This window comes from Azolla caroliniana, unplaced genomic scaffold (assembly GCF_043228905.1).
Source record: "Azolla caroliniana isolate FFs.n. ecotype wild unplaced genomic scaffold, voAzoCaro1.0.p SCAF_8, whole genome shotgun sequence".
In the NCBI taxonomy this organism is placed as follows: domain Eukaryota; kingdom Viridiplantae; phylum Streptophyta; class Polypodiopsida; order Salviniales; family Salviniaceae; genus Azolla; species Azolla caroliniana.
In genome coordinates, this window is record NW_028230443.1 from 18,534,781 (window position 1) to 18,549,142 (window position 14,362).

The 14,362-nt window shown below is 35.2% G+C and overlaps 1 protein-coding gene and 1 non-coding gene across 2 annotated transcripts; both read left to right on the plus strand.

Moving 5' to 3' along the window:
• The first annotated feature begins 5,567 nt into the window (after positions 1-5,567).
• Positions 5,568-7,323, plus strand: LOC147861232 (uncharacterized). The gene has a single exon (XM_087323912.1). The coding sequence runs from the start codon at positions 5,913-5,915 to the stop codon at positions 6,870-6,872; it is 960 nt and encodes a 319-aa protein (XP_087180038.1). The 5' UTR covers positions 5,568-5,912; the 3' UTR covers positions 6,873-7,323.
• Positions 7,324-12,482: 5,159 nt separating this feature from the next.
• LOC147861233 (U6atac minor spliceosomal RNA) lies at positions 12,483-12,610 on the plus strand. The gene has a single exon (XR_015530192.1). It is a non-coding gene; the product is annotated as a U6atac minor spliceosomal RNA (small nuclear RNA).
• The last annotated feature ends 1,752 nt before the right edge of the window (positions 12,611-14,362 follow it).

Here is a 14,362-nt window from a genome sequence, read left to right on the forward strand (position 1 = left end):
TTTTTCAAATGTAGGTTAAATACCATATTAGACAAATGTACATGATAATTGACTGAACAACACTGAGGTATAGTACGTACTATACAAATTATGAGGTACTATAAGTATTTAAACGTTAAATATGGGTACGTAAATAACCATGGTCTAAACTGACCCGTTTATAAATTTTGAAACCTGAATCGAATTGAACCACGAAATTGTTAGGTAATAATCCCAAATGTTAAACCATTAAACTACTAAAACCACGGCTTTGTGGTTCGATTTTGGTTTTTTCAACATAGGTCCAAATTCAAATTTAAAAATTTAAAAATTTTCATTATTTTAAATTTTAAATTTTAAAAATTTTAAAGATGTTTCCTAAAATGTGAGAATTAGGATTCAAAATGAAAAGGTTGTTTAAATTTTTTTTAAATTTTTTTAAAGAAAAGTAAATTTTTTTAAAAACTATCAAATCGTTAAACTGTTTAAATCGCGGTTTCAAACCATTAAAATTGAACCAAATTGAACCGTTCACTCCCTAAACTGAACCTAATCGAAATTATTGTTTAAAAAAACTTGAACTTGAACGGAACCGCTTGAAGTGTTATGCCGTGGTTTCACGGGTCGGTTCGGTTTAAACCGAATTGTTGTCGATTGTTAATACTAACCATAATTGGGACTAGATCAATGTGTTGTCTATGTCTATTTTACTATAGAAATTATCAGCAATCTATTGATTGTGATTTTGAATGGGATTTAAAACAATAATGACATACTACTGTAAATACCGTAATGCAAATCTTGAAGTGCCATTGTCTTAAGGCAATTTTATAGAAAAGTATTTAAACAATCGCATTATTCTCTCCTATAGAATTGGGTTGAGTGATTTATTGTAGCAACAATGATTGATCTTTGCAATAGTTTTTAAGAAGCTTTCAACTATTATGGTTGGAATCGCCACAGTGTTATTATTTATGACAAAAGTAATTTGGTTTGGTATTCATTGTGCCCAAATCTCATAATGTTATGGTGCCTACATCTACTAAAAGCTATCAAATTGTTGAAAATCCAGTTTATTTAATGTGACATTAGTGTTGTCTAAGATATAGTTTTTAGCATTTGGATCATGGCAAATGAATCTAGAAAGCTAATTTTTCAAGAAGTATGAATTTATAAAAGTTTTAGGTCAAAACAAAATTCTGTGAAGTACCATTTTACAAGGAACTACCGTTAGAACCAGTGCTTTATGTTGTAACATGATCTCAATTAAGGCAATAAAGACCCTAACCTTACCAGTGTGTTACATATACCCATTTTGTAAATATGTTTAATTTGTAATGGTTGTATGTATACACAGTCAACTCTTTCTTATACGATGCAATTGTTAGTTGCTAGCCTTAGAAAGCATGGTAATTGATGCCATTTTGACACAAATATTTCTTTTGTCCCATCGGTATTGTATTTGTTGGTGGTTTGGCAATAGTAATGTCATGTTAGTGTTGGTGTTATATTTTTTGGTTGGTGCAGCAATAGTCGTGCCATGTTAGTATTGGTAATCATTGTAACTTGCATCCAAATATTTTCTTTTGTTAGGTGGTATGTTATTTAATTTTTGTTGGTGCTTCGATATGTCTTGATCTAATTTAAGAGAATGATAAGATGGTTACTTTTGTCTACTCATAAATATTGGCATAATAATGCTCCAAAAAGCCTAAGGCACTTAACTAAGTGGTTTCAAAATCTCAACCAAACATGTTCCTATAAATGGAATTTAATGTGTGATGATTTGGTACAAGGTGTCATACCACTTTGTATGATATGATTACTTGGGATGTAATGTGTTAAAGTTTCTTATGAATGATAGAAGTGTTTATTTCTCGACGAATATTATCATGCTCTGCTTTGATTAATCAATTTGTTTACATGAATTTGATCCATTAGCAAAATTTCGTTGGCATAACGGAATTTTTTTCTCATCAAACTATTTTGTGCTTTCCACCTGTTTGATTAGGTATAATAGTGAAATTTGGCTGACTGACAGATGTTGGCTAACCATGTCCACCCCCAACATATAATTCATATATTGCCAATGTTAATGTACAATATGCCATCATACACTTATTGGTTGGAAACAATTTTGAAGGGGAGAAAACCCTATAGAAGTATTTGACTTTTCTTTTCCTCTCATCCAACTATTGTATGATTTAAATTTTAAAATTTTATCAATCCATGTGTTTGAATAGGAATATTACTGAAATTTGGTTAGGTGAAAGACATTGGCTAACCATATCCATCCCATCATATAATTCATGAAGAAAGATTGCAAACAAGGCTAGACTAGTTAAAGAAACACATTGTAATTGTCAATTGGAGGTGAAGGTTATGTAGCTCAAACAATGAAATGAAGTATATGGGATCTACATGTATTGGGCATGATGCTACAGGTAAATCTTTTTTTGCGATGGAAAAAATGTTATGAAATGCACACATACTTATGTAACAACTGCATTGGATATGGATCAGTGTGTCTCACAATGTTATGAACCCCACTCATTTAGTGTGTCAATGGGTAAACAATTGAAACTTTGGGACATTATTACTAACTATGGGTTTGGTTTGGTTTCTTTGCCTTTAAACCAAACCAAGTCATTTATAGAAAACATAAACCAAACCTTAATGTACTCTCAAGCCACTTAAATGAAACCTTTTGAAGAAAAGGTAACCAAACCGTTTAGGGAAAAGATGAAATTAAAGCGGACCATTTAATCACAAATTAAAACCTAGCCATTTAAGTCAAATTAATTAAAATTTTAAATAAATAAAAATATAAGCATTTGAGTTAATTTAGTTAATAAATTTAACAAATAAAAATATAAGCATTTGAGTTAATTTAGTTAATAAATTTAACAAATAAAAATATAAGCATTTGAGTTAATTTAGTTAATAAATTTAACAAATAAAAATATATTAAATTAGATAAGCATTTAAGTTAAATTAATTAAATCAATAAAAAACATTAACCAAACCATTGAATTAATAAACCATTAAGGAAATAAAAAAATTAACCAATAAAAAATTAAACCATGAATCTGAACCTCTTAAACCCATAAACAAATAAAGCTGAGTTTTAGAACCAAACCACACTAAAACCAAATTGTTTAATAATAATTGAACCAAACCAAACAGTTTAATTATTTTGGTATTGATAAACCGTTAAACCATGGCTTAACAGTTCGGTTGAGCTAAAACTAGGCCCATAGGTAGTTACTACCATCCTAGGTGGGGAAGAATCAACAATAAATCCATGCATATTTCGAACAACCACATCCAATAATAAAGAGAAATTCTCCCTTCGTTTTCATGGAAAATTCCGTCAATTGGGTATCTATTTCAAATTCGTCCTAATATGTATGACCCATGACATAGTAACAAAGCTAAATGTGTGCTTGTATTATTGTGAGAATAAAGTCCAAATTGGTCTTTAATTTAACATATTTCATTCTAATGGGGAGAGAGCGAGATAGAGATGGGGCAATGAAACTATCAAATATGTTTGACTATTGGGAAATACGATATCACAACAAAAAATCCAATTGAAAGAATCAAACTTCATGGAATAATACAGATCATTATGACTAAATATATAAGGCATAAATAAGTCATAACCTTCACAAAACGTCTTTTTTATTTTATTAAAATAAGTCTATAGTTGTGGGCCAAAAGCAAAGTATTTCCTAAAGTTTCTTGGGTGAAGTTTTTTGAAACATTCTTGAAAAGCAATTGCTCAGCATGCTTTCGAACCTCTATTTAAGTGGAGTTGCTTGATCTCATGTTTTAGCTTGATGGTGGATGTTTTAGGATGGAGATCTAGTTCGATGTGCCAAATCAATGAGAAGTTGTGATGTGTTTCAAGATATATTTACCAATAACTAAACTAACGGTGTGGTGGATTCAACATTTTTGTAAGAATGGCAAACTCACTTGCATATGATAGGATTTGTGTTTTCATTTATAATCATATTATTTCATGGATAAAAAAAAAAACTACAATTGATATCTTAAGTTCATATTGGGACTATGTATGAATGTACATATTCACACACATTCTTATGCATGTGTTAATTATAAAGAATATTTCTACTAAAGATGCATAAACTGGTCTAGTTAAATAATAGTTAAGGAATACAAGCGTAACATCTTGAATGCTTGTATGGTGCTTCCCACACACGATAGCTTCTTGTGTAATTTCATGTATGAAAACGGATTTGATTAGAAACAAGAAATCTCCCAAACACTTAGTATTGTGTATGTGCAACCATAGTATTGCAAATAACATTGGCAACTTGCTAACATGCTTGTATGGCCCATCTAGTATATTCAATAATTTGTTGTTTCAAACATGAAAAGGAATCTTGGGCGATCAATAAAAAGCCAAATGATGTGCATATGCTATTCAAGGAATGACTAAACAAATATAACTCCACCCCCCACTCCCCCTCCCACCCCCCAAACAACACATAGACACGAAAAAAAAAAAAACAAACATTGTGTCAAAAAGCTATTACAAGTGCAACCCATGGCTTTGGCACAAATAGCATACACGTGTGCCTCTTCGCAACCCTCCTCTCTTTCTACGTAGTGCGAAAGCATTATAAATAATGCTCTCGTTTATTCTAATATGATCAATAATATATACATATAAACTTATGATATTAATGCAAAATAGCAAGGGGGGTTATGTATTATATTAACCCATAGCCAACAAGAGATGTGTGCTAGTACTAAAAAAGAAGAAGAAGAAGAGGAAATGCTCGATGGAGAGAGAATGAGAGATGGGGTCACATATAGTAGTTTAGTATTTAACAATCGGCAATGGTTCGGGAGTGTCAAACTCAAACCATTTAAAAAAATTGAAACTTAAACCGAATCGAAGCGAACCATGAAACCGTTTTAAAAATTTGAAACTTAAACTGAATTGAAGCGAACCATGAAACCGTTTAAATCTAACCATTACAAAAAGTTCAAGCTCAAACCAAACAGTTTTAGAGACTTTGAAACCTTTAAACCATTAAATCGTTAAAACCGCGGTTTTGCGGTTTGGTTTTGGTTTTGTTTTTCAAGTTAGGTCAAAATTCAAAATTTCACATTTTAATTTTAAAAATTTAAAGTTTTTCAATATTTCAAAATTAAAAATTTTTAAACCGTTTGAACCATGGTTTCAAACCATTTAAATTGAGAACCGTTAAACAGATAAAGGTTCGAACCAAACCAAACCGAAACCGAACCTTTTACAAAAACCTCAACCTAAACCGAACCGGACTGTCAAACCATGACATCGTGGTTTCGCAATTGGTTTGGTTCAAACCAAACCGTTGCCGATTGTTAATAGTATTGATACGACTATGTGGTAGTAGTAGTAGTAGTCGTGACGAGGACGTGCACACGATGCGGTAAGTTGTGCCCATCCACGAATCTCTTCTTTTCTTAGCTGTCAAAAAAAAAGGAACAAAAGTTGGTTACAAAAATCAACTCCACACAAAACACTCCTTTTTTTTATTTCCTTCAATACACTTTATATTAGACTTTAGCAACTTACCAACAAGCCCTTTTCATTCATTTCTTCTCCAACACTTTAGTCTTCTTAGACTTGGCAACAACTCATATCAAAGGCTCTATCTCTTCTCTTACATTAATTTGGGCTTAACAACAAACTGATGAAAGAGCTTTCTTTTCATTCCTTATGTGTTGTTGGTTTTTCTAAAGCTCTACTTAAAAAAAACCGAAAGCCTTTCTCTTTTTCATGTGCTTTTGTGTGATTCTCTCTATGTCTCCCTCCCCCCCTCTTGTTGATCCTCCCATCATCTATCAAATTTTAAGCTTGTTAAGTCTTCTCTAGAGTGCTTAATCATAAGCCAATATCATCACAATTGACCATGCCAGAGGCCTTTAGCCCAATTGGCCAACTTCCCCTCCTCAAGAGAACAACCCAAAATGTGGTCATCTATTCATATGAGACCAAGCTTGGAGGATTATGGAGGCATCTCACCATTGCTTGGGTTAAGACACTTAATGGGCATAGCCTTCATGTAGGGGTTGATGATCCATCATGCCAATATGCATGCAAAGTGAAGATGAATTCATGGAAAAGCTTTTGGAACAAGCAAGGTATGAGGAGCTTTGAGGTGGGTACTAATCCTAGGAGCACTACTAGGGTGGACATTTATTGGGACTTCTCCCATCCTAAATATGTGTTTAATGGTCCGGAGCCGCAAGGCGGATACTTCGTGGGTATAGTGTGTAATGATGAGATGGTCCTTCTATTGGGTGATAAGAACAAGGAGGCATACAAGAGAACTCGGGCGCGTCCGCCGGTCAATGATGCCACTTTGCTATCCCGGAAAGAACACATCTTCGGTAAGAAGGCATTTTGCACCAAGGGTCGGATCGATGAGACCGACAAGACCTATGACATTGTGATCGAGTGTGAATTGTCCGAGGAGAACCTTCCGGAAGGGGGGACCCCCGGGTTGTCAATCGAGATCGAGAAGCAACAGGTCATACACGTGAAGAACCTCGAATGGAAGTTCCGAGGCAATCAAACAGTGGTCGTGGACGGGGTTTCGATAGAAGTCTTCTGGGATGTGCACAATTGGCTCTTTTGCAATTCCTCTCCTACAGGGATCGGAAGCGCGATCTTCATTTTCCAAAAGGCCGGGGCCTCGTCTGATAAGAACAAGTTCGATCGGGCCGCTTCCGCTGCGAATTTGTGCGGAGGCCTCAATGGTAGCATCTCCCTTATGAAACTACCCAATGCGAGGAGCTTGAGAACTTCACGAGAGCTTCTTGGTGACCTCCACACCTCGCTTATGATCCATGCTTGGAGAACCCAGTAATTTACATGTATTGTGTATAGATAAATCCACTACACACACTAGTAGTTGTAGTAGCCTTTGGTATACACCCAAAGTATAATCAATCATTATGTGAATTACACCATGAAGGCACATGTTTTGCGCCAATGGGCACTATTATTTTTGGGTTGTGAGTTAAAGAGTATGAATCCCTATCTATCCACCATTCATTTGGATCATATCCCTAATCTTTTGGGACTCTCTTCATTTTTTTCCCAATAACCTCCATTTTATCCCCTCTTATAATTTCTCTCTTGATGCGGTGGTTGGGGGGGTGTGGGGGGAATATAGGAAGCCAACCTATGCATTCCTCAACCAAGTCAAAATGTACAATATCGTTTGATTCTTTCATTCCCAACTCTAATGTGTTTAATTAGGACATGTTGGAGTTAAGGAATATTAATATATATATATATAACTCATGTTTGCTAAAGCCCGAGTCACTATACAAAGGAGTGCATTGGTACATACGATGTCTTGTGGAAAAGTCATTAACAATAGTTACATCGCAATGGAATGTTGTCATGGCCTAAGTTGGCCTCCTTCCATTGCAATGAGCAATATTTTAGTGTGCTTGGCCTCCTTCCCATTGCAATAAGCAATGTTTTGGTGTGCTTTTTGCCCCATTGGTTCATGTATATTTGTATTTCTATCTCATTCCATGTTGGTTTTAAAATGCTTCATCTTTTGGCTTGACTCATATAACTTGCCTACAAAGTGTGTGTACAATGCAAGTTTTGAATGCCATTGTTTTTTGTTTTTCGGTGCATCATTACTTTCGTAACTACCTACGGATCTAGAGTATCTTGTTCATGCTAACGAAACTTGAGGTGATGCTTCGTAGATGTGGCATTTATACTGGAAATTCTAGTTAAAGTCATGTAACCTCACATTTATCTTAAGCATAAACATTTATTCGTGATATTTTAAGCACCGCCATGATTGTAGTAGCATGATGCATCTCAACAAGTCTTTAATATTTGCATTGCGTGGAAGAAACCCCATCCTCCTACTTTAGACTAGTAAAGAAAATTGGGTCTTTAGAGGAGAACTTCTACGCATAGGCCAAATAATGCTTGTGAAATCGAATCCTTGTTTGACTTGTAATTGTACTTAAGCATGTGGCAGAAGAGTTGTAGGCCGTTTTGAGCTAAAAAGCATCTAACTATTTTGTTGCCATTGTGAGTGGGCATCTATACTTGTCATTCTTATCCATGAGATATAATGGGAATTCGTGCCAAATGTATTTTGAGATCGGTATGCAAGAGTATAGCAAGTGACCTTGAACTCTACTTTGTCCAATGTGTACATGCCAACTATCATGATATGGTTTATTGTAATATCCTTCGAAGTCTCTGCAACTTGCCCAATTGTTGTTTTTTCCATAGCTTTTTTCATTGTGGTGTTGCATATTCATAAGAGTGGAGATCCCCATCAAATGGATCAAATCTTTGTATGATGTAAGGACAACCAAGTTATGTAGAATTTTCATTTCTTCTTTATAAGCACTAGCAATAATTTGTTTGCCATGGTTGAGAAGTACAATTATTGCCTTTTCTTTGCATCAAAATCGGAGTATTGATTTAGTTTTATTTTATCTCATTAGGATATAACTTTGCACTCTCTAATATTGAAAATCTCCTCTATGTTGGTTACTTTCAATGATTTGACGCACATGTTCCTCTTTGGCTTCAATATGACCTTTACATTGCTAGTAGCTACATGGACTTATCGTTAAATTACTTGAATAGGGCCAAGATTCCCTTTAAGTGCTACGCATAAATGTTTAATACATGACCATCATGGTTATTTTGCATTGTATTGTTCAATGATATAGGCGAAGTTTGTTAGTTACAATCAACATCCATACTTCCGTTTTATTTTCACACAATAAATTCACACAACAATCTTGAAGGGATTTATGTATAGTAATCACAACCTTCATTTTTAGACAACAACTTTGATATTGCCTTGTCAATTTGTTATCATTCTTGTTGTCAATGAGAAAATGTCATTCCAATGTAGCGGGTTTCATCATTATGAAGACCTTCATGCAAATATGATCATGGAGCCATAAAGAGCATACAAAAACCATGTAGCTAATGTGCAAGTGAAAGGACTTTTAAGGGAACCTTTAGTATGCACTTTGCTATGAGTTTTGTGTACATGTTCCATGTTTGATGTAGATAGAATACTTGATGAGCCCATGAGGAAGAAAAATGACCCAAGAGACACATTTTCTATATGTATCTCAAAGCGACATGTCATTGCAAAGGAACCTTTGCCTAAGTAGTGCTTTCTCTAGTTGTGTGATTTCTAAACTCAATGATGTTAGTCCAAGGTAGCTCTCAAACATGAGAATTTGAGATTGTATATGCAAGCTATGTTAGGCCCCATTGTCTTGAAACTTCATCTTGAGCACATGTATTTTCTCCCTTATAGAAATAATATTAGTGCATGTATATGTAGTATTTACATCTGTCAATGTACTTTTAATAAGGCGAATATAACGTATTAAGGATCTAACGTTGAGGACATTAAGAATCTCTAAATTGGGATAGGTTACGATTGAGTAAATGTCTAAGTTAGTAGAACTCACATAATACTAGCTTTATTGGTTGCGATTGAGTAAATGTCTTGTGAGTAAATCCATTGGTTATTTGCACTTGATTAAGTGTGTATGCTCCTCTATATATTGACCATTTTAATAAAAATGTGTTGACCCGAGGTTAGCCCTAATGGGATCACCAAAAGTTGTGTATGATGTTTAGTAATTATCCTTTTCTTGGTGATGAGCAAAATGATGTCGAACATGGAGTACAATAGTCATGATGAAATGCAAAGTGCAATGTAGAAATAATGGAGTTAGTTCAATATAATTATGTGGCATATTCTTTACTAATGAATTAGTTATCCTCCAAAATTAGTTGGATCATGATACATGCCATATAATCATTCTATGAATTTTATAAATCAGAATTGTAGGGTCGTAGACGCTTTATAGCATTTTGGAAGTAAGTTCGCACAATTAAGTACGGTCATGGATATACATGGGAAAAGGAACTCACTTACTTTTATTCTCAACCCAATCGTTAACTTTATTACGATCCTAAAATAAAGCAAGCATACACCTATTGAAGGGGGAAACCCAATGTTCTCTTCATTAAAGTATTATATCCAAACGTTATGCTAGCATACAAAGCATGATGTCATTACTAATCTCTCTCTTTTTTTGGGGTAGAAGCACACAATTATATTAATTATATGTAGAATCCACTTGTTACAACACTTCTTAGTCTCCTCTACCTATCTATCCTATCTATGTAGGGAGAGAGACGTCCTGTAACGCCACTAGAAAACTTGAATATGCATTTGACGCAATGATGCTCACATGCTTTAGCATCCAAAAATTCCACATAAGAATACCTTTCAAATTTTTCATATAGGATTTCACCCCATGTCTACCATCAAACATGAAAGCATTGTGCATATTCCAATTGTGCTGTAGTTCCCAATATTGTAAAAATTGGAACAATATCTCCATCTCGTCAATTGGACCATTTTGAACGTTGTAAAACCCATTGTTGAGGTCTCAAATAACAACGGGTTAAAACTTGCCAAACATCTTATCAGTAATTTCAAATGATACATACTATAGGACATTTAATGAACCTATGTGTATTATCCTCCAACGAAATGGTGTAAAAGAACAAGTGCCTAACCCTAGTCCTTGTCTCTTTAAGGTTGAACATGATGGGAGCCACCAATCATGACTCTCCATATGAATACCTTTGCACGAAATGGAAAATGGGAATTCCAACCATGTTGTAATATTTGGCACCACCTTGCGTTTGACTTACATTCCATACATTTTTTGTTCTAGGAGATAGCCAAGCTAGTGATGCCATTGCATGATGATACAATATATTTTTCGTGACCTATAACAAGCGTGTACCATTCTGTAATCACTAATCCATCCATGTTGCAACATTTGTGTATTGTCCTCCAACGGAATGTTGCAAAAGAAACAAGTGTTTGACCCTAGTCTTCGTCTCTTTAAGGCTGAACCTAATGGGAGCTCACCAATCATGACTATTCATATGAATACCTTTGCACGAAATGGCAAATGGGAATACCAACTATGTTGTAATATTTGCCACCACCTTGCATTCGACTTACGTACATTCCATACCTTGTCTGTTGTAGGAGATAACCAAGCTAGTGATGCCATCGCATGATGATACAATGTATTTGTAGTGACCTGTAACAAGGGTGTACCATCTTGTAACTGCCAATCCACCCAAGGTGCAACATTTGTTTTCAATGGCAACGATCCATGCAACAATGGTATATCTTGTAATTTCTCCCAAATAAATTTGTAATTTGGAGGAATACATAACCATCTTTTGGCATCTTCAAATTCCGACAACCTTTGAGATTCATTATCAACCATATCTCCCAAATGTACAACCCCCAATCAAAATAAACGATTGAATTGAGATCTCAATTTCTCTTTTCCATGCCAAAACAACACACGATTAGAAACAAGCAATTCATTTTGTAACAAATTACAAAATTCTCAATCACTTGATGGTGCCCACTCAAAAAAAGATAATGCATCTTGCCATGATCTTACCAATTGTTGTCCACATATAGAATGTTGAAGCTTTAGAGGAATACATCCATTGAGTAATGGCCACCACGATGCTTTAATCTTTGTTTCCCCATGTACCAATCCATCGTGCTCAATAAAATATTACATCATAGATATCCATGGTTGATCTTGTTGACACATATCTCGTAATAATGAAGATCTACGAGCCATTAAATGCATTTCCAAATCCAATATTGTTGCACGTGACCACCTAATCATTTAGGAGTAGCCAAATGGTCCCATGAAATCCATGTAACTCCCATTGTTTCTCTCTTCAACCACAACATGAACCGAAGAGGTTCGAATAATATTTGTAATGCCTTCTTAGTCCAAGGAAGTAATGATAAAAAATATAATACCATGGGTATCAAGATACATTCCACCACTTTAAGACATACATAAAAGGGCCATAATTGAGACTTCCAATACATTAATTTGTCGTTCAATTTACTACCAATCTAGTCAATTAGTTGAACATTTGCAACATTAACACCCAATGGATACCCCAAATTCCAATAAACTGATCCTCGTGTAATCACTGACCCTCACCATCCCAAACTATATGCAACCTTAATGCCAAGGCAAATTGATCCCAAACTTGCATACTCCTTTCAAGATTTTCTTTTGAAGCTTGTAAAAACATAAAAGAATCATAAGCCAATGCTTGTGACACCAATTGTCCACCAAAAGGATGATACAAACCCACAATATCACCACTGGTTGTAGGAATTGACAACATTACTAACAAAGGATGTGTAACAATAGCAAATAACAATGGACTTAGTGGACATCCTTGTCGCAAGGATCTAGTAAGAAAAAATTTCAAAGTAACTCCATTAAGCATCACATGATATGTTGCATTTTGCCCTAGCAAAAAGATAAGTCGACACATATGAGGACCAAACCCCATATTATACATCATGTCTGTGAGAAAAGACGTGTCTAATGGAAGGAGAGCAAGTTAGCATCTCCCTAAATAAGGGCAAGAAAAGCTCTCAAGCTTTCCAATTCAACACGTTAAGGGTATCCTTACCCTTCTGAAGGTAGGATCTTAATCCAATCTCTCTCTCTCTCTCTCTCTCTCTCTCTCTCTCTCTCTCTCTCTCTCTCTCTCTCTCTCTCTCTCTCGGTAAAAACACACAATTATATTAATAAATATGTGTAAAAAACACTACTTATAGTGGGTGTGACATTGGAGTATGGTCACCCACTAACTACACTACATGGGTAGTGGAACATGTTGAATTGCCAATAGGCAAGACGAACACTCCACTGAGGAAAGAATTTCCACTTGCTCAAATAAAGAAAATTTCTACATTAGTACTCCAACTTTCGTAGATATGCTTTCACTCTATGTCTACCATCGAATACAAAAGCATTGCGCATGTTCCAATTATGACACAATCCCCAATATCTCAGAAATAGAAAAATGATCTCCATCTTTGATTTTGGGTCAACCTGTGTAAATTGTGCAAACACCCACTATCTAGGTGTCAAATAACACTGTGATAAAACTTGCCAAATTTGAGAAATGTAACTCCAAATCTAACAAGCAATCAGACATTATATAAATCGATGAGTACTATCTTCCATTTGAACAGTGCAAAAAAAGCAATTACCCGTTGCTAGTCCATGACGCTTTAGAGCTAATCCCAAAGGAAATCCTCCAATCAAAACTCTCCAAATGAATACCTTTGTTACAAGTGGCAATTTAGAATGCCAACTACGTTGTAAGATCTGCCATCACCCATGATCAAATTTGTGTATTTTCTATTCTTTCTTCAGCCTTAGATGATAGCCATCCAAGAGACTCAACAGAGCAATGATACAAAATATTAGTAGTCACTTGTAACAATGATGTTTGACCCTGTAAACACCAATCAATCCATGGTTGTTCTCTTGTTTGTAGAGGTAAGGGACCTTGCATCAATGCAATATTTTGTAGTTGTTGCCAAATAAACCCATAATTAGGCCGGATGCATAATAATTGTCGCGCGTCAACAAACTCCAAAATTCTTTGAGATGGAGCCTCAACTATATCTCCCACCTCTTTGACCCCCAAACGAAACAAACGATTAAATTGAGAGCGCAATCTCTCCTTTCTTGGCCAACATAATAACCGAGAAGACACAAATAACTCTTTTGCAAAGAATTACAATGCTCTCTACTAGATGATGGTTTCCATACACATAACAAGTGCTTCTTGCCACGAAGTAACCAAGTGTTGAACACATGAAGAGCCCGGAATCCTAAGTGAAATATATCCATTTAGTAATTGCCACCATGAAGCCTTAATCGTTGTCCTCCCATGTGTTAAACCCTTGTTCTCAATGAAATATTGAACAATCGATATCCATTGTTGTGAGTTTGAACACATGTCTTGTAATAATGAAAATCTATGAGCCATCATATACATAGATAAGTTCAATATTCCAGCTCCCCCCCAAGCGCTTAGGGGTTGCTAGATGATTCCATGCAACCCAAGTGATTCCCATCTTATCCATCTTGTTCCATCTCTCTCTCTCTCTCTCTCTCTCTCTCTCTCTCTCTCTCTCTCAAGAAGGCCTATTGATCATATTCAAGTTTACCTCATTACTAACATGAGTATTAACTCTTGTAGAGCTCTAACACTCCTTTGCACTTGATCACACAATCTATGTATTGAAGTTGCATTCTGGAATCAAAATTAGCCAAATATAAATGCATGTAAGGTGTGCAAGGAAGGGCTAGTAGAGGATGAATATCACTTGCTTTTTGCATGCTCTACATATAGTGTAGTTCGTGAAAGCTATAATGATATATTAAGAGTGAGTGATGA